Raw genomic sequence first — 27,372 nt, 5'->3', positions numbered from 1 at the left:
AACACACAGGCAAATAGGCAGGTCAACCACATGAGCCTGCAGTCAAGAGTGCCTGTAAACCGATCCTCATAGTCTAAGCACATCCTCTGTGCTGGGGTCCCTTTTCTGCCAGGCTCACACACACACAATCGTTCATGCACACACACTCACATTCCTCTGCACGCTCTGTGAGGGGCAGGCGCAGAGTGTGCTGGAAGCTTGGAGCTGCTCTTCAGAGTGAGAGTCTCTCTCACTCTCCCCAGTCGTTAAGCCAGAGAGAAGAGGAGGAAGGGAAGGCAGAAAGACCAGGGGAGGTCTGACGACACCATCTCAGCTTGCCCGGCACCTATTTTAAATGCACAGATTGATAAATGCAAGCACACAGTCTGGCTTTGGTTTACTGGAGGAGCATCAAGATTTACAACCAACTTGTCACTCTGCAAGACATGTGTGTGACTTTCCCTGCCAGGACAAAAACTTAAAGGAGCTTTGGAAACATAGCATGTGCAAGTGTCCATGGCAAGAGCAGCAGTAGCTTTCAATGCTGGAGGTCCAGCGTTAGGATGGATGACACAGGCTAACAATGTCCTCCACCACTTTCTAATCCAGCTTTAAAGGGAACCTCCAGCCAAACGAAGAAGGATCAGCTAAAGATACAAGAACTTCATTCACCTGCAACTTTTACTCCAGGCTGATATGATGCTGTGGTACAACTTTGGCAGCCACTTGCTCTCTCTGGCAGCACTTCTGGTGATTGTGAGCTGCGGAGGAGGGGAGCAGCGGAGAGCGACTGATAGCAGCAGCACAGGTGGCAGCAGCAGTAGCAGCAGTAGTGGAGGAAGTAGTAACAATAATTACAGCAACAGGCGCTTTCATAAGATCCAGCATGGCCAGTGCACCTATACGTTCATCCTACCTGAGGGAGATGGAGCCAGAGGTTCCTGCAGGGAGGCAAAAGCCGGTAGCCCACAGCACAACGCCAACTCCCTCCAGAGAGACGCTCCGCCACCTGAGTCAGAGTTTCCCAGCCAGAAGATCCAGCAGCTCGAGCACATTATGGAGAATTATACCCAGTGGCTACAGAAGGTAAGGAGGAGGACGGCATTTGGTTTCAATGTACCACTTGCAAAGTTAAACTACAGTCCTTTAAAAAAAAAAAAAAAAGAATAATGTTGCAAGGAGTATCGGCTGTTGGTTTGCTGTTTGACACAATGTTCTATGACAGATCGAAACAGGAATGTTGAATTCAAATAGATCCCTGTTGAGAAAGATCGGGTATTGAATGGCATCTCCAGCAATGCTGTATGAGACTTCATCTGTTTCTTTTGAAGTGGTCACGCTGTAGTATATTTGTTGAGATATTTGTGTTTCCGTGGGCGTGTGTGGTCTCTGCAGAGTGTCTGTCTGTGGCTTCACAAGACAACTTGTTTTGGTTTCTGGATGAGGCTCTCAGACTAAATCAGGGCTGTGTTTGCTGTTTTCTCGTCGTCAACACATTGTTTGTCAAAGTGTTTGTCTGTAGGAGAGTTTATGTGCGTTAGAGGTTAAGGAATTTTGTCTGGGGTGAAGCTGTGTGACTAGTTTCAAACTGAAACGGAGTTGCACAAAAGTCAGCGAAAACATGCACTTATCTGGGAGGGTTGCAGTGTATGCTGCTGTGAGTCCTCGTGAAAACCTTTACAATTATTGGAGGAAGCTCAAAATTACAATGTGGTCAATTGGGGGTTGGCTGTATTTCTTTGTTGCCGGTAATTTGACAATTTGTAGAAACACAGCTTCTGTCAGACAACAAAAAAGGTCTTTGAAAGAAGACAAGAATAACCAACACAATTTATATTAAGCCTGCTATGCTGTTATGTAACTGTGTACATTATCTGAATTGAACTTTTTGTTCTGGATCTCTCGCAGCTGTCTGATGTTCTAGCCTCCACAGACATCTTGTACTGCGGTGCCTCTGTCTGTCGCTCCGTGTCCATCCAGCACACACATGTATTTTTTTTTTCCTGTTTTATTTCTCTTTATGTTTTCCCGAGTAAACTACCCTTTGAGTAAATTCCACAGATGTCTGGTTGAGTTGCATAGAGCGTCGGTCATAGAGCAGAGGTAGTTATATGTCAGTCACCCCCTGTTCTCCAGTGGGCTGTCTCTTTAATGGCAGGAAGTCAGAGAGAGTCTCCAGAGACACTCAGGGGAGGAAAAGACAGAGAAAGAGAAAGCTCCCTTTATTTATTCTAGACAAGGACGTGTGAGTGTAGCTTGAAAATCCAGACTCATGTAAAAACAAACAAAAAAAATTAACCTGTTTTATTTTCCTGAAGAACAAAACCAACAATCTCATTTTTATAGAACTGATATGATATAAAATAACTTATATTTAGGTACTCATGAACAACCAAACTCCAATCTATTTATAGAGCCACGAGGTGTTTACCATGTTCAAATATGGCTCTTCAATAATGGTAAAGAGCTGCGAATCATGAGGCCATCAGTGATATGGCTTGGCAGTCACTCTGCTTTTCTAAGCTTTGAGACTTTGTGTCTCCAAAGAGAGCAAGATTATCTCTCTAAAATGAATGCACGAATCAAATAAACAAACTCCAACCAAATTCGACATGACCGACCCTCCTGCTCCTTGACTTTCCACAATATTGTTCTTAAATAAGATTAGCAGGTTCAATCTGTGATTAATTGCATAGTGGTTTGTTTTTTGTCTACAAAGCAAATGCATGCATAAGATTAGTCTTGATGGATTTGATGAATCACAGTACAACTGGGGAATTAATCAACTTGAACTTCATCAATACCCTGAGTCTGTTCATTAGCAACCAGCGTGCCCTCCCCAATGTGTCTGAGCTTCTCTTCCATGTGCCTGCTTTTCATTTACTCTCAAAAAGTAAACTTTTCACTCCTCAGGTTAGAGGAAATAGTCATTCCTCATCAATTACCCAGGCAGAAGTCTCAGTGTGTTAGCGCGAGATGTTGATTGAGTTTATAATCAGGGAGGTATAGTGTTGGAGGCTACTTCACCCTCCCACAAATTCAGACTGAGCAGATAAATGAAATATCGTTTGAGATGATTTTGAGCTTCCAGGATGGAACCTGGGAAATATCAGCTTGGACTGTACATCACGGACCTTATCTCCGTTTAGAGAAGGAATTTACTGTATATGGTGTATGTCAAGGTTTAAAACAGGGTGTGTGTGTGTGTGCGTGTGTTTGTGCAGATAAGGAGTGTCACCTTAAGTTCATTTTGCTTTTGATAGCTTGACACCCATCAACCGGTAACTAACCAGCAAATTTTTAAGAAAGACCATGAAGTGATGTGGAATACAAGAGACCTCGTGTTTTAGGTGGTCAAACCATTGACTCGGTGAGCTTTAGTATCACATTTTAAAGTGCGGTGAAGAGGTGGTGAATTTTTAATGTTTTGTGATGTAAATTGTTTGACTTTTATTTCATTTTCTGTTGGCCTTGCTGACCGACAGCCGGCTAATTGAGTTAACATGCAGAAACATAGTGCCCACTGCCCATCTCCCGCTCTCCACTGTTTAGACTTGACCATTCTGCACTTTGTCAGGTCACAGCTAAGTGAGCTAGCAGTGCTGCTCACTTGCGATAACTACTTGTGGCGCTGTCATGTCGTTTCTTTTGCATTGTTAACTATTTAGCACCACTAGTGGTGCTGACAATGCTAATGGTGCTCACATGGCTAAAAGTGGTTTGTGGCTCCAAATTAGGCTGTTTACTCACCAGGGTGACATGGGGGGGAGACTAGAGGGTGAGCACAATGTTTTCACAGCAAGGGAATGTGTTATTAGCTGTAATTTATCGCTACCCAGCTCCCACCCAACCTGGCTGGTGTACAGTGCAGAGCAGCCATAGCTAGCCAACCACTGGAGACCAAATGGTGAGCAGTGAACAGTATGTTTCTGCATGTTAACATGGCTAGCCGGCACCAGATCAAAGTGGTGTGTAGTGCAGTAAACTACAGAATAGCAAAATCAACTTATAGACCAACATTCGTAACCAATCAAAAATATTCACGGTGGTTAACCAATCAACAGTTAACCGATTAACCGTTGACATCCCTGTCCTAGATCCACTTTATATGGCAGAAATATGAAAAATAAACTGCTGAAAAGAATGTGCACTTTTTTTTGCTTTAGAAGGTGGAAAACCAATATGCATTCATCTAATTAAAAATATAAACTCTGGCACCTTTTTATTAATGAGTTTCTGTACCAGTTCACCATTTATAGTCTGAAAACCTGTGTGTGTTACTGCACGGCTCCCAAAAGTGATCCGTGTGTCAAGAAAGGCCAGGGGTGAAATAACACTGGCTTTATCTTTGCTCAGTGGACCTCATCCGTCTGATAGTACGAGTGATACTATGAAAACACAACGGCAGCATCGGTAGACTAAAGGTTTGACTAATGAGACCTCTCAAGTAACTTTCTCCTCTTATGTAAAAAGGGGAGCACGTTAAAACGTCTGCCAACACCACTAACACTATCATGCTTCTTTCCTGACACTCTGGAGTTTTGCATGGCCCCAGGCAGTTTTCATTTCTAATTGAAATTGATTTTATTTTTAAAATCCAGTACTGGGAAGATTATATTATGCAATGTTTAGTGATCATATTTTAAAAGAATTAAATTAAGTTCCCTGGATGCATGTGATTTAAATAATATTCGACACAAGTAACATGTAAAAGGTTAGCACAAGAAAGGAATTGGCGTAGGCATTTCAGAGGGGACGCTTAAACACACAGTGGTAATTCAGCCTAATTGCACTGCATGGGGGGGAACATCAGGATGCAGTTAACATTTTTCATTGGACAGAAGATTAAGTGTTCTGGCTGGTCTATCTATCTTAATCACGCCAGCGTTTTTACTGCTTGTCTAAGAGAAAGCTCGCCCCGATGTTGCTCCAGCCAGCCTTGATGAAAGAGATGCACAGAGGAGACTGTTTCAGATAGCAGCCCCATGCCTGGGTGCTCAGTCCAGTGTGGGGGGTAGACAGAGAGAGTGATGCAGCAAACAGCTGTTGGGGAAGCATTTTAAGTCTAAGATCTTTCCTTCCTCAGCCCAGGGTAGAGTATATGGACCCTGATAACATTCCTGACCAGTCAAAGGTGGCTTGCGTTTGTCCAAGGATTACTTCCCTGGCCTGCCTGCGAGGCGAGGAGCCTCGGACAAGCGTGGCTCTGATCTCAAGGAGAAGATGCAGCAGGAAACTATAATAATTATAGTATAAGATAATTCGCACGTAAAATAATAACAATTGACCTTTAGTTGTACAGCATCTTTCTTGACTGAACATGGTGCTTTGCAAAATTAAGGTTGAGATAAGCAGCAGAAATATAATTGATCAATACTGAGCGATGTTGGGCCGTCTCAGGATCCAGTTGTCAATCGTCTGAGAAGTCAATCGAAAATGGTGGTCATGTTGTATTGTGAGATTTGTTGACCGAAAACCAAAATGCCACAGTGTGACTGCAGCTACATTGACAAACCAACCATGTCAAGTCATTCTTTATTTATATGGCCCAATATCACAGATCCCAAATTTGCCTAAAGGAGCCAATCAGAATCAGAATATGTTTTAGAATACAGTATGAAATGATGCAGAGTACACTGGCGAGCTTGCATAATGCTAAAAAAACATTAAACCTCAAATTTGTACTTTTGTACGACATCAAGTTTGATGTATGCAGACTGTACGATGACAGCCCCTACTGAATCACAGGCTATAACGTACGATGCAATAGCTTCCCATACTGAGTGTACAAGGATGCTGCACGGGTAATAAAAAGCACAACATAAAGTTTTGTGGGCACTATATACTGTGTTATATCTGTGTGTGTTTGTGTGTGTGTGTGTGTGTGTGTGTGTGTGTGTTTGCTAGCTGCTAGGTTGCTCACCTGACAGCTGCAACTCCATCACTATTTCCTTCCACGCTTCATCCTTCTTTAGGAGATCAAGCTAAGAGCTGGAGGATGCATCATACAGGCAAGGCTTCTGCAGCCACATCTTTACAAGGTTTTCCTCTTTGCTGGAATCCCACACATTTCTTTCATTTTTCCACCATGGCGAGCTGCTATCCATCTGTTTGTTTGGGTTTAATTCATTTCATGCTGCATTTCTTCTGGATGGTTAGTAGACGTACGTAACAGCAGTCACACAGTGACATGGTCATCCCAAATTTCTGACACTGTCAGAATTTTATCCCAGGCTGTCTGATCACAAGACAGTGGCAACGTCCATCCTTGAATATCTCTCATTGTGCTACGTAGGACCACCGTTTTAGAGCCACAACCAAAGATTGCCACATTTCTTTCACAATGGTCATCTATCATCTGGGACAGCCCAAAATTGCACAGTGTATACCACGCTTTAGACTTTGGAACAACCTGAGCAGTTGCATCTTCCGAATCGATGGGAGCAGTCTAGCAATGACAGAGCAACAACGTCATAGATGTATCCAGGAGTCAGATTCAAACATGCTTTGAAGAGAGGATTTGACATTTTGGAAAAGTAGTTTATTTGCTTTCCTGTTGAGAGTTAAATAAGAAGATTGATGCCACAATCCAAGCACTATTATAGTAGCAAATCACTATTTGCAATGTAAAGATATAGTGGAGTAATGGCGTCCCGAGCACAGCACTCAGTGGTAACTGCCGATATAGATATGGTGACATCACAGAAACTTAGCTTCCACTTTCTGGTTCCCCCTGTGTTCACACTGTTAGCTCTTTAAACGTCAGACTCCTTAAAAATTTGATATTCTCTTACTACAGGCAACTGAACTGGAGCTTTCGCAAAATAAATAACAGACACAAACTGGCAAAATGAAACAAAAATTGAGTAAAGAGAAGTACAAACCTTTGTCCAAAAGACTTTGATACCAGCTCTCAGTACTTGACAGTTTTCGACAATTTCCATCTGGACCAAAGAAGTATTAAGTCTTGAAACAAAGCTCTACTCACAGAGAGCAAGTGGTAGAAAGTGAACTGGTGAACAGATTGGTGTAATATGTCATTGTTTTTAGTGTCTGTTACTGTAGCTGCCGGGCTTTTGTTGAACAGAAGGGCAATAAGGATCAGTTTCTGCTTGGAAACATGAGAATGGATGGGTTGTTTAAGATAAAAGAAAAGGTTGTGTTGAATAAAAAGTATATGAAGCATGCATCTCACAGCACTTTCTGAAAACGTCCTTTCTACGTCTCTAATATTTCAAGGACGAAGAAAATTTGGCACAAATGGAAGTTCAGCTAGCCAAATTTTGTTTCTGCTCTTGGGAGTGAAAGTAATAGATCTTCTCTTTCCCCTCCTGGTGGAGACAGTAGAAAGTGGTTGAGAGCAATGTTTCTTGAGGAGGACGGCCTGTGCCAAACTAAGCTGTTGAACAAAGGGAGGGGGGAAGACTATCGGCAGTGTCTGATCCCTGTGAAATTCTCATCATTCTGCCTCTTGTCGAACATGACTGTGCTGCATAAACAGTGGTTTAAAAGGATACACTGACATGTGGGCAGCAGCTTGTTTCCCTTCCATACTGGGAGTTCATACGAGAAAGGGTGAATATGTTTCTCTACTTAGTGCTATTGGAGGGCCACACAGCATGCCTGGGGATCCAAGGAGAAAGCTATCTATTTTAGGGGTGACTGCCTCTATTCTATGAGAGTTTATTTTCACTGATAATGTGGGCCAAAACTAACAATCGGATGATGCAGAAAGGCTAGGAAATGCTCAGAGGAATAAAAAGCTCTTCCTTCCTGTAAAAACGTGTAAAAAGGAAACTATGGAAATTGCTGAAGGACACTACAATAACAGCTTCCAGAAAAGTTGTCTCGACCCGCACTTGCACTATGACTGAAAGCGAAAAAGAAACAGAGCTCTCTGCTCAGCATGTCATGGGAATAGGGAAAAACATTACGGCCATGCCACAGTATTTCCACATGGACCTGAAAACGGAGCCTAACATTGTTAATGTTCCCGATTTTCAGGAAAAGGGGCATTTAGTAGCTTTGTCGCGCTCAATATGGCAAGCCACTTTGTTTTAAGACCCCGTTTTTTCCAGAAATCATATTTCAGTGCAGCCGGTGGCCTCAAACACGCTGGAAGTTTTGTACACCCATGTCTCTTTAAAACTCAATAAATGATGCAGTAAATTTCTTGGTAATTTCACTGTGTGTCTTGAATCTGTCTGGTTTACCTTATTGCAGCTATAACACAAATGCGTGGGTCCTTTTCCATCACTCATCCGAGTGAATCGCTCTCTGGTGGGCACTTTATAGGGGATTTATTTTGTTTTAATTATAAGGTTATACATTTGGCCAAATGCATGCAGGATTTATGATATCCCTTCTGAAAACATTGTTGCTTGAAAGCATGTAGCTTGGCACCCACTGATGAGTCTGTGGAATAAATCGAGAGCTTCCTCTGATAGGTTTGTGTTTCCATGCGCCCTTGAGTACATTCACTCCTGTAATGGCACCAATTTTTCTTCATTTGGTAGCTGAGGGTTTTATGAATATGAATGCTCTGCAGCATGTCTCTCACGTATGGAAGTGATCTGTTTAAACCTGTTGTACTTGATTTTCTGGGCCACTTGGAGGCAACAAAACAAAACATGAACATGCAGTCAAGAATTCAATTAATTTAGCTCAGGTCTGATGCCCACTGATGCCTGAGAGAACTATCTGACTCTTCGCTGCTTAATTCTCTTTTATGTTCACCAGCTAGTTGCCAACTTGCAGAGAAGTGTGGCTGAGCGAGGACATTAAAGTGGCAGGCCATAAAACCAAAACCGTTTGCTGAAAGATGGTAAAACGTATGGTAGAGCTGAGGGTAACAACAGAGATACCTGGTAATTACCTGTGATGTCATCATTACAATCTAGGGGTGGGCATTTTAAGTAAGTTCCAAATTCAAACTCATTTATTGAACAACCAGGCTTCACTTAGCCTACCTATTAGAAAAATATCAAAGTCACCAAACTTTCTGTTGCTGCTGTTACATAGGCTAGATGCAGCACTGAAAGACCATCTCTGGAGCCTGGAGCCACTCTCCCCACGGTCAGTTGAACGTCTGCCTAGTTAGCATGAGCTAACACAGCATTCACGGCTAAAGGCCCTGACACACCAAGCCGTCAGTCTGGCAACGTCAGGCTGTCCGTGAGAATCTGTTGCCCTAGTATTTGCAGTGTAGCCTATCCCACATCCTTTTCACTAGTTGGTCCTTGTCCACTCCTATCAGCTCTTTTTCAGCTGATTAAGCATGTTGAATCAGGAATTGGAGATGGCAGAGCCTGTAGGTGAATAATTGTACATCACCCCTGTGATGCTAACAGTTAGCCCTGTCGCTATGTGTGTGTGTGTGGGATGGACGCTCACCAACTGTAAATAGAAAACAAAACATGAAAGTGATGTTCACATGTGGGAGGTTGGGCGGTGATTAGTCTATACGCTGAACAAATACAGACATCCAAATCGAGCACTCCATCCCTATTACAAATGACCCCTTTCACACACACACACATTCATTTGATCCATTGTTGATATAAAAATATTGATTATAGCAGCATTAACATATTATGAATGTGAGTGCTCTGCAGTGTGTTGCTCAGGTAAGGAAGTAATATTTAGATAATTTATTCTACTGTGGAATTTAAATATTTTCTTACAAGATGACTGAAACAAGAGTAAAGGCTTTTTCAAAGTATAAATAATATTATTTTGGGCAGGCAAGTGGAAGTCATTAGTACTGAGAGTGTAAGTTATGGTCAGAAGAGTTGCCAAAAACACAAGGTTCATGGCTGTATCTCTGCCACTGCTAAGGGTTAGTGATTATGAGCCAAATATGAGATAGTAATAGCTTACACAGAGCGAAACATTAGACATTACGGTCAATCTGAGCTCGCAGTAAGTGGGCGAGTAATGTGCTGTTATCACAGCCTGCAGCAAATCACAACTGTGTTTGAACTTATTTCAGACTCAGAACCGACTGTTATCTTTGTTGTATTTTTGTTTTATAATGACTCCTGATAAACAGAGCAGATGATAATATTACTCACCCGTATCTGCTGCTATTTATTTTCCTTTAGACTTTTAGGTTCATTTGAGTCGTGAGCTGTAAATCAAGGTCTGATGAAGGTCAGGGAAACTGAAACGGCATTAAAAAACAGAATAGTGTTTGAGAATTTGAGCCGTTCGCAATGGCTACAGCGGGACGTCTACACATTGTGATTTTATAATAACGTATCACTCATTTCTTACAGCTGCTTTACTTCCAGATAAAGATAACAGAGAAAACACGCAAGTCTTGTATTGCTGGCTCTGGCAGTGAGCAGTAGAAGAAAACAGCAGAATTTACTACAGGTTATAATGCTCTCGCTACATGTTTCATTTTATTTTCGTCAAATTTTCAAGTTGACTGTCAGTTAATTCCCATGTTTCTCTATATGTTAATCCTGTAAAGTCCTTGAAGTGGGGAGGAAAATTCTTGAAGCCTCTCCACATGCTGCCTCTGAGGCCGACTCTCCCCCCAGCGTCTCTTTGACTCTCCCCGACAGATGTTGCTTTTTGAGTGGACGTCTTTGTCTGTCAACGCTGGCGAGCCTTCCAGAGGTTGCAGAGGACAAAACTGTTTCACCTTTGCTGGAGTTCAGCCCTGCGGATTTAGTGCTGTGATTTCAAATTGAAGAAAAACAAAGGAATCACAATCACATGGTTGAAAGAGAGGCTTGAATCTGAAAAGAAGTGTCTGTAGAATCAGTCAGGGTTGTGGAAAACTGATGACTGGAAGCCGGTAAAAGGTGAAAAGAGAGAAAGAAGGCGAAATAGACAAAGTGCAAGATAGTGGGTGAAAAATAAACACGCCCTCACAGTGTGGCCTACATAGATATTCAAATGACTAATAGTTGGCTCCATTATTTTTGTTGTGTTCTTGTGATGGTGGGATAGCAGCCACTCTTTCTTAAAGCCTCCGTGTCACATCCAGGAATGACCTCACTTATTTATTTAATCTTTTGTTGTTCTTTGGTGTGGGTGAGAGCGGAGAGTTGGTATCGTGTGATGTATTAACTTACAATGTCATCTTAATGGTAGACAGAGGTGCTATGCAGAATGGCAGGCTGATTATAGGCTCTGTTTCTGTGGGTGGTTTGGACAACTGAGTGTGTTAGGTCTCGGTTTATTGGTTAAGCGCTGCGATCGGTGTGACACCTCATTCAGCCCCATGCACATATTCACACATACAGAGATATAGACGCACATGCACACACATAAACACCCACAAATCTGTATACATGTTTCTAAAAACACACTTAACTCTGGTCCAGAGCTGCATTTGCCTCGTCTGGGACCCGAGCCAGGCTTCTCACATCCAGTACCACGGGCTTGAGTTGGCACAGAGACTACAGACGTGACACAGTAAAGTTTGTTATGTGTCCACCACCGTTCAAAAATAACACCGTTAAAACATAGTACAGAACAAGTCGAAAGGCCTCGTAAAATCAATCACATTGTCGACCTTTCACCACATTTCTTTTCCTTCGTCCATTCAGCGTGTTGCACTTCTGGTGAGACCCCAGTCAGTGATGTCAGAGCAGGTGGTTAGCTGATTGAGAACACCTGCTGCACTCCGTTTGATGAAGATTCAGACTTTGGATGCACCAGTCAGCCTGTTTGTGGTTGCCTCACACTGATTTCAGTACCTAATCTCAGGGTATTAGCTGATTCCAGTAATACAGTATATTTTCTCTTTTTAAAATCTAAAATCTGAATGCCTTATTGAGTGATTAAGTAAATTAAAGCTTTAGTTCTGCCAAGGGAAATAATCTTCAGCTTACGTAAGTAAACAGGAGGTCTGTGTCACGTGTAGTTACATTTCTGGGGAGGTGCACGTAGGGCTAAAGCATAGGGTACACGTCTACGCAGAGCCTACACTGATTCGATGCAGAAGTATAAATCATTGATTTAGCTTTGAGTTTCTGTTTTACACTGCTACATTATAAACTTGTTTTTTTGTCATTCAGTTGCAAGGCGAAACCTTAAAATAAAGTTAATACTGTTGTGCTTGTCATGCCTGTTGCACCAAGGTGTTCTCTGCACTGGCACGCTGCACATTGTAAATTACAGAGCCAGTTAAACACGACGGGTGCAGATCATTTTTAGAAAGTGATTACATGATTTGTAGTAAAGACAGCTCGTTGACCTGCTGTGCACCCTGCGAGAAGCCATGAAAGTAATTCTTAAAGGGGCTTTACAGGATAAACAGAGCATTAATATAGCAGCAAACCACCATTTGCTATGTTAAAATATAGTGGAGTAATGGTGTTCTGACCAGAGAGTGAAATCACGCTCCCTCTGTGTGTGTGTTGTAATCCAAGCACATCTGTTCATTGTTGTGGTAGATTGCCAGGCTCATGTAGCTGTTACAGCATGTGAATCCCTTTGTGTTAGCCCACTTGCCTGCTATTCCCCGCCACTCTGTGCAGCCCTCTTACGTCAATTATCACTGATATTGGGATGGCGTTGCCCCAGAAGTGTAGTGCCAACCCTACAGTTTCCACCCAGGTAACAATGTTAGCTCTGTCAGCACTGTTTCTGTTGTTAGCACTGTTCCTGCTGTTAGCACTGTTAGCTGCTAGTCACTGGCTCAGCCACCTCTATGTTGTGAGCCGTGTGCATACAGCCTGAATCAAAGAAATGCTCAAAAAATTGTATTGAGCTCCTTTAACTAAAACTCCTCTGTTTTATGTCATATGGGATGTGTAAATACTCACCACGTGGCTTTTAAGTTTGGTTCTGTAACATAGTCATAGTGACAATTGTCCACGTTGGAAAAAAGAATTCGTATTCTTACAGTTATCTCTTCCCCAAAGGATACAAATGTACCACAGTAGCCGACAGTCTAGTCCTAAAATGTGCTGCTGCAAGATGACCTAGCAGGAAGTGGTTCATAAATCTGTCATCGATCGAACAGATGGATGTGCTGTCTGGGTCTGCGTTTACAACCAAAATACAAATGCTTACAATTGGTTCTTGATGTTTATTTAAATGGACATGTTTGCAGTGGTTGTGAGATGGAGAGGCTAACCGTCCAAAGGCCAGTGTGTGCGTGTGTGTACAAAGACGAGTCTGTGTAACACGAAAGTCCTTTTCTGCATATGTGTCCCTGGATGACATTGTTTGACGTACACGAGTCTGTGTTTGGATAAAATGACCTTCAGCTTAACTGATGGCCTGTAAAGGATCAAATAAGATGTTACTACTCTGGACTCGTACAGTCGTAAGGTGAAGCTTGGACTAAAAAGAGGCTGTCACATTTCTTCAGTGACTGTCAAACAGCACTCCTATTATGAACATAGATAATACATCTTAGTAATGCATGGTGTCCAGAATAGCACAAGACATATCATTAACAGTTTTGTCAAACCAGAGGAACCCTTTCTAAACAATATCGAAAACAGACTTCCTGTCTTTAGATATACGAATACACCTTCATAGTTTTGCTTGAATAAAATAGGGATGCACCGTTTGTGAAATTCTTGGCCAGTACCGATGTTTAAAACAACATGTTGTCCGATAGCTGTTGTCGTTTATTTTGTTTTTGTTATTTATTTCTCCTTTTGCGCCAGGGAAACAAAGAAATCTTCATTATAAAAAATAACTGAACTGTTTCAAGTCATTCAGCTCTTCATAACACGACCTTTGAATTAGCATGTAATGAATCATACACATTTTTGAAACCTATAACCTTGCTTCACGAGAAAGCTTCTGGGGTTTTTTAAATGCTGCTTCAGAAGCCTTTTTACTATTTATAATATATTATAATTCCTTCTCTAATATCTATTTTATGTTACTATGAAAATATGAAGTTACTCCATCAAACCATCCTAGTTATTCTAGTTATTTTGCTGTTGCCCAGTGCTCATTTTTCACTGAATAGAGCTTGAATGCATCATACTGTAAGTCAATGCAACCTCTATTAACTCTTAGATCCAGCTGCCGACTGCTAACAGCTAACGCTAACTCACTCTCCTCCTGATTTCAACACTGATTTGTAGTTCACAATGTAGCATTATCAGGGAAACAATATGGTGTGTACCCTGATGCTTCGATAGTGAGTTTACCACGTCCTTTTGTCCCAAAAGCGTCCTCTCTGAAAGATCTCTGTTCATGTCAGACATGTCCTCTATTGTCCTCGGGACGGCAGGACTACGTTAGTCTCGAGCCCTGCTTTTTAACCTGCACAAAACTCATGTGACACAACAGAAAAGCATCGGCCACGCCATCAGTGAATGTCATCATTTGTGCTGATAGGCTGTTAACATTCAACAAGGCCGATATTGGACGATATCGATGTCCAGCTGATATATCGGTGCATCCCTAGAATGAAATCAATTTACCTTATGTGTACACAGCTGGAATGTGAAGAACTGTTGACAAAACTAGTGTGTTTGTTATGAGATTGTATGGCCGTCTGTGTTTAGTGAGGACATGACTTTGTCCGTAAGTGTGGGCAATGCTTTGGAGTTCTGTGGAAATTCCTGTGCGATGTGCTAGGATGTTTTGCTTTGTTGCCTGAACATAATGATCTCAGTTCAGTTGGGTTTGGTTTTGATCATTTCAGCCATCCTCTGCCTTTGACTGTGTTTATACACACATCTTGTGCACTTCAGCCAAAGAAATGCAAAAATAAACAGAAACCTGGGCACATGAAATGCCAAGGATTTGTCCTCCTCCTCTTTCCCTTTGTCGTATTTAGCATCTTGTCCCAACAGAAATATGTTGTAAATCATCCAAAAATGGATGTCTGACAGACCGCCATACTTGTTGTAACTAACTTTAGATCTGTGACTCACAAATTTATGTTGTGGCTCCTCTAAAGCTATAGAGCTATATCACAGTGTAAAAACACACCATGAAGACACACAAACATGCACATTATCGGTATATTCATCCATCATGAGCTGAAGGTCAGGCAGATGCAAATGTTTTTAATGCTGCAGCATGGCAGTGATACAATAGTAGCTGTGAGCTGCATTTAATCATTAGCAGCAGCATCTATTTTCCTCCTCTCAAACAGTCGTGGTGAACCGCAGGTCAGACTGAAGCAGCTCCATGTGGAGATGTTTGTCGGGTTACCGCACCTCGTCTTCCTACTCATCTCTTTTGTTTAGATTGGGTGTCGCTTCAGCGTCACTTAGGGGAAAATTTAGGCCCACATGCACACACACACACACACACACACACACACACACACACACTCCATAACGTCTCATGTACAACCATCAGTATTTAAAAGTGCTAGATTTGATATATAGCCCGCTGTGTGTTAGCCTCTAGCAAAAGCAGCAGTGGGAGAGTGGAAAATGACTCCAGAGTAACATAATCTGGACCCGATGCGATAGCGTCAATCTGTCTTTGGTGATAGAAGCAAAGCAAAGCAGAGGTTGTAAGAAGAAAGAAGGGGGGAGACCAAAACACAGGGAGATAAAGAGATATAAAGAGCAGCAGAAAGGGGAAAGTGAGAAAAACTGTAAGGCTGTGGTTGGCGTTCATTGTGGTGATTGTAACCCTGGATGACTGCGGCGATGGTTTATAAACTCTGGAGTCCTCGCTTAATGCGATGTTAGGACGAAAGATAAACACGAATGTGACATTGAAGGAAACAACCCCTGTCATTAAACGCCCATTCATTTTGATTAGAAGAGACACCCAGCTTGATAGATAGTGACGCTGGCACACAAACTGGAACGCTGGAACCATTTTTTCCCTGATGTTTTGCCCGGCTAGGAGGTTTAACATACAGTAATGTTTCTGTCATGGCTGAGCTTAAAACAAAACATGTCCTTTTGCATCTACTTCTACAGCTTTCTGGCGAAGGAATCCCCTGCTGTGATGTTTAGAGGGTACACTGGAATGCTGTCACAAATATTTGGATGTAAGCGCCTCCACCGTGGGATGGTGGGTTTGTGGTATCTCTGTGTGCTTCAGTAAAAGGGGCAGACTGACACGGCCTGCAGCCTTGACACAAAAACGCCAATATCAGGGACATTCCTGCCCAGATGTGTCCCGAAGGAAAGATTCCCATGTTGGTCAACCTGCGTCACAACAGCTACAGACTGCCCCCTTGCTAGTGCTCGCTGGTTGAATGAGCAGGTCCGAGTTTGTTTGGTTGTTTGGGTTTCGTTACGCATTCCAATGTCTTGGGTGAATGCAAGTACTTCCTCTCCCATATGGCCAGATACGCATAATTAATTGGATTAATTTTTGGGCCCATTCTAACATCAGAGAGCAGGATTGTAATTGGAGGATTTGTGAAAATATACATTCATGCTTAAGTTGTACTTCACCATATTCGTTTTCATTCAACATGGAAAGAAACCACAAAACATGTTCATTGTATCCTCTTAAAGTATGAGTCAAAAATAAGCCACGACTGACTGTAAGGGTGTCACAAGGGTCCTTTAGTACTTATCTATGGAGTTACTGTTTCATCCAAGGGTGACAATTAACAATTCTGTGAAAGCTGTACATCCATTGAGTGCTACAACATAATATCACAACAATACAGAGAAACATTTCACTTTGGTAGAGTGTCCTTGACACTGGCTCAAGTTGCAACATGTTTCATTTTGTAATTTGACTAACTCATAAAATGTGTTGATATAGCGTATGAAATATAAAACTGAAAGGCCTGCTAACAGCTTTGGTTCTGACTTTTGTTGCGATGGCTGGCTCAAACCCTCGGCAATCAGGATTCGACATTAACCATGGCCTGTGGCCACAAAAAGTCACTCTGTGGCCTTCAGATATCCTCTGTAGGTGGCCCTGTGTGGCTACCTGTCTCAGTGAGATTACCTGCCTAAATAATGGATAGATAAAATTTAAAAAAAATCCCCATTAGTTTCTAATCACCTGAACGTAAGAATCGTTGTGTTTTTGTTACCTTAAAATGAGCCGTTTATATCTACATATGGAGTGGGTCCTCTTCCACAGAGTCTGCCATGTTGTTTCTACAGTAGCCCAGAACGGACATACCAAACATTGGCCACTGTAGCTCTGCTACACGCTTGGCGCATGGGAGAACCTTTAGTTCTGCAGCCTCAACATAAGATGCCACTAAATCCTAGGCCTTTTAATAAACATTTTGTTAAGGTTTTCATTTTTTGGAGTGTCACAGTTAAGGAAGGCTGTGTTAAGTTGCATTAAATTGCCTTTTCTGCATTGTTTATACATAAGTTTACACTGACGCCATTACTCTATTATGTATCTTTACATTGCAAATAGTGGTTTGCTGCTTTTGTAATGTTCTAAATGTCACATACAGCTTCTTTTAAATTGTTATCACCTGTCCTTGACAATATATTTTAATGCTTCCTGGCAATCTTTTTAATTTTTTTCCCTCCCTTTCATGAGTTTCTGTACAAGAAATTTAAATTAGACTCCTACAGGCATGCACTCAGTGACTTGAGTTATATGTGCTGCTGCTGGAATCTGCTCAGAGGATAGCTTAGTTATCCCTGTCTGGACCAACTCTGAAAATTCATTTCCGCTATGAATATTTGATCGTAAAAACAAGGAAGTGTCCACACCAGCATATCAATAACAGAAAAGCAAACATTTCTGTTGGATGTGCTCACACCCGCTCCGGAGTGCTAAAGAACTCAAAGTTCAGGCAAAACATGTCCATCTCTCTTTTTTGATGTTAAGAGAAAGTTCAGTCCTTTCATAACACAATGTCAGAACGTAATTTGTATACTTCATTTGACTTCTGAGATGAATTGGCTTTTAACTTACATATTACAGATACGCAGAAGACTTTGTTTGATTCATCTTGCTCGGGGGCTTGTAGTTAATCACTGAAGGTATGTCCTGTAGACATAACACTGTCAGAGTTCTTGATTTAAAAAGTCCTCTCAAGCCAGAAGCTATTCATGTAGTGGGATTTCTGCTAGCGATGGCACAGTAGTCCTCATATAGGAGAAAGCTAAAAATGATGATAGTAACAGTAAATAGCCATGTTGATGTTTTGGAGCATGTATTTTCCCAAAGGAAACTAAAAACAGAAACAGTCCTTCCATTCTCTCTTCATTTCTCAGGGCTTTTGTATTTTTGGATGTTAAACCTCACCCCATTAAACATTGAAATCTCAAATTAGACTCAAGTAGAGCCCCATTTCTGCCAATTTGTGTTTCGAAAATATGATTTAGCAACAGATTCTTCACATTTTACATAGACCTTCTTGAAATCAAACCTTGTTATTTCATTGTGGTTTTCTATTGTTGTAACTTGAAGTAAATTGGCCGTTTACGATGCTCATTAGTCATTTGAAAAATTCAACACATCAAAATTTCACATCACGTTTTCCTCTCTGTTTTTACAATTTGTGGTTTATATTAACTCTTAACACTGAATAATGATTTATAAGGGCATGCAAGTGGAACATATTTTAAACATGAATATGGAAAATCGATTTGGCCTATAACATTTAGCGTCAGGTTTGAAGTTCTGATTTGTTTTAGAAACAACCAGCAAATCAACCAAACTTGACAGCTCAACTATTGGCTAAGTATTCTCACTTTCTTTCATTGTCTGCCCTGTTGACAAACCATTGTGACCGGAAAGCTTTGAAATGGTGTGCCTCTGAACCTGCCAAGCGATTCTGGGCACCTCCAAGTACGCACAGTGATTTACAGAGTAATTCATACAGAGAAACGGTTGGTTTGTTTTCAGGTTGTGTACACAAGACTCATTATGTCCTTGGAAATGCACAACTGAACACGCCATTGACATCAACACAATAGCATCTTGACAGAAAAACAAAGGGGAAGAAAAGAAGAGAGACAGATGTAAAAGAGTCTTAGAGCAGAGGGTGCTGGCAGTAGATTGGTTGTTTTTCAGATGGCAGTCAGTCTTTCTGTCTGAGAGAGTCCTGGGATCAACAGTTTTTGGTCTGAGCAACAAAGATGTGGCAGGGGGCTGGACCACCCACCTCACTGCAGACCCCTGTGTCTACCCTATATGATAATAACTGACCATTTGCTGAGCTACACCCCCCTTACTTATATTACTGTTGCTATGCCTGTTAGCTTTCCAGTCTTGCACAGCACATATACCTTCCTTGATTTCAGACAGAGGTAGTCAAAAGCCAATTGGTCAGTTCTAGCAAAAACGGATTTCGTCTAATGAATGGAAAATGTAAGCTTTGATCAGCTGTAGCTACCTTGTTAATTAATCTAATGTTGGCTCCATGAGCTGGTTGAAAATAATGTCTCCCTGACATCTTAATGATTTGTTTTAAAACAAGAATCCTCTAAAAAGGTCATAAATCTATACTTCATTGCTACGTACATGATACTGTGCTTTAACTGTCAAAAACGTAACACTATCTTAGGATATGTTGTCAAGGGTTGCCGGAGCATAAATGTATAATAATGATTGTTCTAGGCATAAACAGGACTTTTTGTTAATGGTCTAGTAGTAATAGATGAGGTGGGTGTACTTCTCGGTAGATGACTAGGTTACCGAGGAGGAACTGGGTATACTCTCCTATATCCTCCTGAGACCCTGTGTCCGCATATGAGTGCATCACATTCTGGGTTAACTTGACCCTTATACTTAATTCTACTAAACTTAGACCTGCTGACCTCGTTCGTGGACACTTTTTTGTGCCATCTAGTGGTAGAAGGACCCCAATATACTAAAACAAGATGGCAGCCATCTCTGTCAACAAGTCAACAAGGTCCAAAACCTGATCAGATTTTATGGTTGAAACTTGTTTATATATGATTAATAATGTTTGTAGTTTGATATGGCAACAAATTTGACCAATTTTAGCAACAGTAACAAGATAAGACGCTGTTAGGAAGTAGGAGGACGTACTCGTTTGAGGACATTGGCACTTGATTATTGTTGACAATGCTGAGGTTTTTTTCCAATATATTTATTGGGTCCAACTGATACCAAATAGCTAGGACAATTTAAAAATGCATACCAAACAAAAGTTCAGGTCTCAAGAGGATATAGTACAATGGCTTTTTGGTTGATAGGTGGATATACTATTGATCAATTGATCAAATCCCCCATTTCAACGTCAAGCATGAGGCAAGTCTATCGTTTTTTATTTTTTATTTTTCCTGTTGGCCACTCTCGCTATTGACATTCTTTGAGAGGAAAAAAATGTGGCAGCAATTGAGTAAAGGCCTGGCTGTTGGCCACTGGGGTGAAGGTCACAGAGGTCAACTGTGAGTTCAACCTGAGTTGTTAGTCACCTAATCTTGACAGAGTTTAAGACAGAGAACCTTAAAACTGTTTCAAGGTGGGTTTAAAAACAAACAAGCCAGTGAGTGAGTAAGACAGCTCTCTAAAATACGTACAGAGGTTGCCCATATCTGTATTATAAAATGCTGGAGGGTGACAGGGCAGTGAGTCAGGGTAACACCTCCTAAAGCCCTACCAGAGTGAATTATAGGACTGGGTTTCCAAGGGGGGCTGTCCAGTTCACTCTTCATTGTTGGTGGGCGATAAGAAGGCGTGAGTGTATTTGCTGGTGTTCGTTTCAAGTTGGGTGTTATAAGGGGTGCTAATTTGGGGAGTGGGTGTTCATACGTAATATCCCCCATGCTCTAGTCCATTAAAGTGGTCTGAAATGGATAAGGGATGCGTAAAGGACGCATCCCAGAAGCCAGACCAGCCCAGTAACACCATCACCATCACCTTCCCACAGACACACACTCACACACTCACACACTCACACAAACAGAAAGAGCCAGAGATAAGCAGAGTTGTGACAGAGCTCTAGCAGTAAGTGCTTTATACAGTCCAGGCCTGCTGTTTTCTAACTCTCCCAGTGTCTCGCAGCACCACTACTGCTGCTGTTAGGAAAAGACCAAGACCCCCTTTTAAAATGGCTAAATGGGGAATGTCAGAGAAGTGGTAAATATTTGCAGTAATCTGTAACGATGATAGCAGGGAGTATCATCTTGAGGGATTATCCTGTTCTTGGCTCTCAAGCGATGGCAATTTAGCAGCTGCACCATGACAATGTGCAGAATATGTATGTTGGAGCTCTCAGCTGATGGATTTTGCGCCTTTTGCCTGTGAACACTTGTCCCTCTGTATGATCAACAGTCCCTGTGCTCTTAAAAACTGCATCCTGCTACATGTTTTATGTTGTACAGCTTGTCATTTACGTTCTAGACAGCCCAAAGCAGCTCGCTTAGTGATTCGCAGTCAATTGTACCTCATAAACTGTCTAAACACACCAGTCTGCACATGCAGTACGCAGCATTGTGAAGCTGCAGTTAAGGTACTAATGGATCTCCATTGCTGTGTGTCGGGCAGCATCATTAGTAAAGTCACAAGCAGTGCACATGAAGCCAGACCACCTTGAAACCTTTATGCCTCGCTGTAAAGTAGCACTTAGGGAAACATAAACTTGTGTTTATGTGACTCTCACTTAGCAAACAGTGATTTTGTGAAACCAGAGGCTAGATTTAGTAGTTTCTAAAAGCAGAGTCTGGTATTATTGCACTTTCTGGAATGTCCCCAATAAATCACTAAAAACACAGATTTATTTTTATTTTGATGTAAGTGGAGTTTAAATTCTTTCTCTTTTCAAAATGTGAAATGTTCATGCGCAGGTTGACAAAAGTTAGTTTTTTAACTTCAAATTTTAAAGTGTAACTTTTGCAAGAAGAATTAAACATTCTTTCTTTTACAAAAAAAGAAAGAAAAGCTGAATTTAGGAGCAATAAAACACGCAATTTCTCTCTTCAATACACTCAGGGGTTTTGCAGTTGCAGCCTTATTTGGCCTGGTTTGACCGGAGGCTTATGGTGGCTTATGTTGGCCAACTTTAAGTAAATATTGCTGTATAATGACATTACCGAGTTAGTTTACTGGTTTTAGGGCTCTTCCTCACTGTACTACTGTTACAGTAGGTATTTAGTATGATATCATAATTTTTACTTGCAGCCACAGTGGCTGCCCCAGAGCAGAAGTTACAAGGGTATTACTTTTGTTTTGATGTTTAGTGGGGGCACATATGAATTGTAGGTTTTGGGGTTCTCCAACAGAAAATTTTAGCATCACACGCTTAATTTTCTCAATTCTTGTGTTTCTTTAATGCACCAGCTTGTCTAAAAACTCATTTTTAGAGCAAATTCTGCGACCCTTCATGTCTGAAACCTCATTTTGAGTTTGAATCCTACTGCAGATAGCCACTTAGATAGTTACACCTGACTGTATTAAGGATGACCCCCATTTTTCTTAGTTTAACCCTGAGTTGGTGGGCTCCAGCTCCACAGAGAGGCTTACCAACCCATACAGCTTTAAAGCCATGTTTACTAGTCTGACACCTGCTTCTCGTCAAATTCCAAATTGTGAGAAGAATTCGTGAGTATCAGACTAAATTACCACTTGGCTCGACTTCATTGGCTTTTTGACTCTGTCTCTTGATGAAAATGATGAGAAAACAGCACCATGAGTTGAATTAATTGGTTCCAGTTTCAGGTCAACTAAACATGGTTTAGTTACAATATAATCTGTAGAAAATCAGCCATTGGCCTAGGCTTAGAACCCCATGTCTTAGTAGAAAATAAAGCACTACAACCTTTGCATTCTCAGTATGCACTCATATTTATTTCACCATCTCAATCCCATTCCCAATGGACACAAATTTGCATTTCTGTTCTGGCAATGACAGAGAGTGTTTGCTTTCATTGCTGACAGTAGTTTCTATTGGTAGTCACAGACTGGAAAAGCACAGCGTTTAACTGGAGCCGAGGTTAGAAACCATCTAAATAACCCAACACCCACATAGACCCATTTTACGGCTTCCTGAGTGGTGATTTTACATGATTGGGCGTGTTTGTGTAATCTTGTTTCTCCTTGGTACTTTCCATTTATGACCCCCACCAGATCCAGCCATGAGTCAGCCACATTCCCTACGACACAAACCATGAAGTGATCGCTGGGCTTACATTTCTGTCAGCCATGTGTCCCTTCCGTACCTTTTCTCTCAAGGTGACTTACAGTATGCAAAGCTGAACACCACACAATAATCTCAGCATATGAGTAAACTGCAGTGCAAAGCTGCTGCTGTAAGATGGACAAAGCATTGAGCTTTAAACTGAAGATTTGAACTTCGGCCCCCTAAGAGGATATGAAAACAACCTACACCATGCATGGAGTTGGAGAGATTTTACATTTCTAGATGGACGAAAAACCATTTCCAAACACAGTCATATTCTCTGGTTCATTATCAGGCAGAGTAATCCATCATTACTTGAGCTTCGCGAATTCCAGACTCGCTGTTTTCTTTCCAATTCCTCGGGCCAGGCTATTGGAGGTTGTGTGGAAAGTGACACTTATATCAGCCTTATGTAGTTCACAGTTAGGGGAAGCAGTATTATGCCTGAAATCCGGCCCGAAAAAATGTTACATTTCATTTTAATATCGCTGCCAAGAGAGGATATTACATTGAAAAGCTAATTCGACTTGGCAGACCTGTGCAAATGGCTGAGAGCTGCAGAGCAAAGAGATCCATCTCTGTTCTGTTTCATTATCTATCAGCCTGAGATTGATCGAAAAGTTGCAATCCATCTATTTATTATAAAAGCAGGAAAAAAGGCTGTTCTTTTCTCTCTGCAAGTGAATGTTCCACTAGAAATATATACAGTGCAAATATTATCAAGATTTTACTGTGCCAGTAGATACAGATATATAGATTTTTATGTTAGTTTTAAAAACTTAATGTTTGCCAACATGGGCCCAAAACCAATATATATACAGTATATATCTACTATACACAGTCAACCTTGTCGTCTTATTTTTTCATTGATCTAATCATTTGATCAAATGTAAATTGGAAGCACTCCAGCATACAGCTGTCAAGATTGGGCCATAATGGAAAGCCCTGAAGAACTTGAGATCTCACCAACCTTTTACGAACTTGTACATTCAGCCTAAAGTAAGGGAAACAGAAAAGGCCAGCTCGTCTTAAAGCTGTAGTCGGTAACTTTTATTTTACAAAATAACTTTTTGTCATATTTGCCAAAACTGTGACTAGATCCTGGCAGTGGGGGTGTAACGGTACACAAAAATCACGGTTCGGTACGTACCTCGGTACACAAGTCGCGGTTCATTTTTTTTCGGTACAGTAATGAAAAAAATAGACAACTATCAAATATCTTTTACTTATTGGTAACCTTATTAAAACATACCACCACAGCAGTTAACTCTTTTTACACAATTTTTGAATGAAACAAATATATATAAAATCCTGCTTTTTCACATTGTTTGAATGAAAATAGAAATATAAAAGTGAAAAATAAAATCCTGCTGTTTTTTAAACACATTTTTTGAATGAAAAATATAAATTTCTGCTTAAACAATTTTACTCAATAAAAATAAAAAGTATAGTGCAGCTGGTCAGCTTTAAAGCCTGCTCAGATTCAGTTTTACTAGGAACTTACTTAGCTTTCCCACTTTGTTAAAGTGCAGTAAACAAAACATGCTTATATCTAAAGTGCAGCTTAAACAATTTTACTCAACTCCAATGGCGTTGATTATTTCTTTAGCGCGATGGTCAGGGAAACGCTCTTTATTTTTAGACGACAATTTCGTAGTTTGCACCAGATTGCTTTTTCTAGTCGTGCCGGTTAACGTTCAAACTCGGGTGGTGTCGCTTTATATGCGTTAGCATGTTAGACGTGTTTCCAAGTACATACCCGACTGCTGCTCTGCAGTGTCGGCACACTGCTTTTGTCTTGTCCACTTGTTTATTTCCATCTTCGTATTTTACCCTGAAACCAAAGTGTTCCCAAACGGAGGACTTAAGGTTTGCGGGTGGGTCTTCTGGTTCGTCAGACTCACTTGCCATGTTGTCAAAATGCGAGAATGCGCTGCACAAAGTGAAAGCAGAGGTTTACGGTCGGACTCGGTCCGTCACTCAATTATGTCCGTCGGGGAACTAGATATTTTAAATGGTTCGGCTCGCAAAAATGGAATTAAAATAAAACAAAATAAAATAAAATAATATCCTGCGCCCAATAATTCGGTACAGGGTCGTGCCGAACCAAAAGTCGCGTACCAAACGGTTCGACACAAATACATGTACCGTTACGGCCCTACCTGGCAGTAGTACATGATGATCAACCAATCAGAGCTCATGTCAATCAAAGCTCGTGAACTGGGGTGAAGCTGTCAAACCAGGCAGCACTGATCAATTATGAATCAAGAGTCTGCTACTACACCACCATCTCAAAATGTTTTCAGAAACATACATAAACATAAACATAACATAAATAACATAAATATTTTAGTGTACTGTTTACCTGTAAAGTGAGAAAGTTTGTGACCCAGCTGCCATGTTGGAAACTGTCGAGCTGAAACCAAGCACCGCCCACCAGCCAGAGCAAACTTTCTCATTTTACAGCTAAACAGTACACTAACGTGTTTTTTCAGACTTGTGAGGTGTGAAATAGGCAATGCAGTAACAGAATCGTCATTCACATTTGATCAGTGCTGCTTAGTTTCACAGTTTGACCACAGTTAATGAGCAGGGATTGACATGATTGACAGCTGTGTTAAGGGCTCCTCGGCTCTGATTGATTGTTTTCCTTCAGGTGTGGTGGATTCTAGCAGATGCCATTTGAGGCACTACTTTGTTTCATTGCACAGTAATGGTTACTCCAGTGTATACCCTCAGATGGATGAAAGGATTTGTGCTCTCACCAGCTGCTCCCTATGGAAGTTTCTTGCAACCATAGGCTGTATAAAGTTTGTTTGTGACTTTTGAAGCCTCAAGTTCAGGATTGTTGTTGCTGTCTTGGTTTTCTTGAGCCAGAAGTGAACATATTTGGACGAGAAGCTGTATTTGTGGAGGAGCTATTGGTGGATCTGACTGAGAAGCCGAGGACGCTTTAGGCAGGCACCCTGTCGCTCAAGTGGCCCCGCCTTTAAATATGCATAACTTTGGCCCTTAATAAAATGTAAACCAGTGAGTTATGAAAAAATTCACCTCCTGTACAGCTGTCATGAATGTAGAAATTAGCCATAGAGACCACAGCTGTGTCTCTGTGTGAAATGTTTATTTCTGCTGTAAAGCTGGGCATTTTAACACAGGGGTTTGTAAGGACTGACTCTGTTTTGGATCCAGCCTCAAGGGGCCATTTGATGAACTCCAGTGTTTGGCACCTCTGCACTGGTTTTGTTTTTCAGCTTCGGAGGCTGCCGCTTGCTTGCAACCCACAACAAAGCATTTCCCTCCACTAAATAGTTCCTCAGTGTGTAAGCACTTTGAATTAGCCCACAGCTACAGTGCAAGATGGGAGCTGTTGCTAAGGACACTAACACATGTGATGTGCTGTTTGACTCCGATTTGTCTTGGCTGATGCGTTCCTGAAACATGGCTGTTACAGCCCATTGATGACCCAAAATCAAAATTGAGAAACTCCCCACTGGCTGATTATTGAATCCCCTCAGTGTGTGTTCAGACTGCGAGAACCCAGATGAACAAGTGGACACTTAAAATCCAATCAAGTCAGATTTATTTATACAACAAAAAGTAACTATTCACAGATAAGCCCCTCATTATCTAATCAAAAGCTGAGAAGCTAGGGAACAAAATGATGTGAAACACTGTGAAAATAAGACACAAAGATAGCAAGTACAAGATGCAAGTAAGACCCAGTAGGTTTACCTAAACCCTACCACCTCAGCCTCAGAAAAGGAAGGGGAAAACTCCAAAAATAATGATATACTGGGAGGAAAATGAAATAAGAATCCAAGTACAGATTCTCCATATCTATATGAAGACTTGTATCCAACACAAACCTCCATCTTGTCATTTGTTTGTGTTTGGAGTTAAGGATGAAAGAGTTCTTTCTAGACAAGCTCCAGTGAATATCTGTTCATCTGTGCCTGTTCCATCTAAAGCTAACCACCTACATCTGGCTGTACCTATACTGACCAAACCCATTCTTCAAATGATGGAAAAAATAAATATGTTTGTGCATTTTTTTAGATGTACATTGGAAACCTTATCCAGTGTGCACCCAAAGGAGCGTAGATTTTAAAAACTAGTTTAGAATATTGTATCCTGATTTAAGTACATTATGTGGCATCTTTGAAATCTGCTATTAGCATGAATGTGTAAACAACAAAGAGGAGAACAAGTGGGGACAAAAACAATGCCTTACATCAGTGTACTCAGCTCATATATTTCTTGGAGTTGAAAGCAGCCTGATGTCAGTTATAAAAACATCTTTTACCATTTTACCGCACTGTGATCACAGATAAAGTGTTGAAAATCAGTTCAATCCAGGGCTAGATTTACTGGGCCAGTGGGACCAGTTATATCAGTAGCTTATGTGCATC

The 27,372-nt window shown here is 41.2% G+C and overlaps 1 protein-coding gene across 1 annotated transcript in view; it reads left to right on the top strand.

Moving 5' to 3' along the window:
- Positions 1-238: 238 nt before the first annotated feature.
- The window catches only part of angpt1 (angiopoietin 1), a 74,858-nt gene continuing 47,724 nt past the window's right edge, over positions 239-27,372 (top strand). Inside the window, exon 1 of the mRNA XM_033637920.2 lies at positions 239-1,065. Within this exon, the coding sequence (XP_033493811.1) occupies positions 676-1,065 (390 nt within the window). The 5' untranslated portion in view covers positions 239-675. The remainder of the gene's footprint in view (positions 1,066-27,372) is intronic.

Source organism: Epinephelus lanceolatus, chromosome 16 (assembly GCF_041903045.1).
Source record: "Epinephelus lanceolatus isolate andai-2023 chromosome 16, ASM4190304v1, whole genome shotgun sequence".
NCBI classification, from domain to species: domain Eukaryota; kingdom Metazoa; phylum Chordata; class Actinopteri; order Perciformes; family Serranidae; genus Epinephelus; species Epinephelus lanceolatus.
Note: the sequence above shows the minus strand (reverse complement) of the source record. Positions and strands in the feature narration are given on the sequence as shown.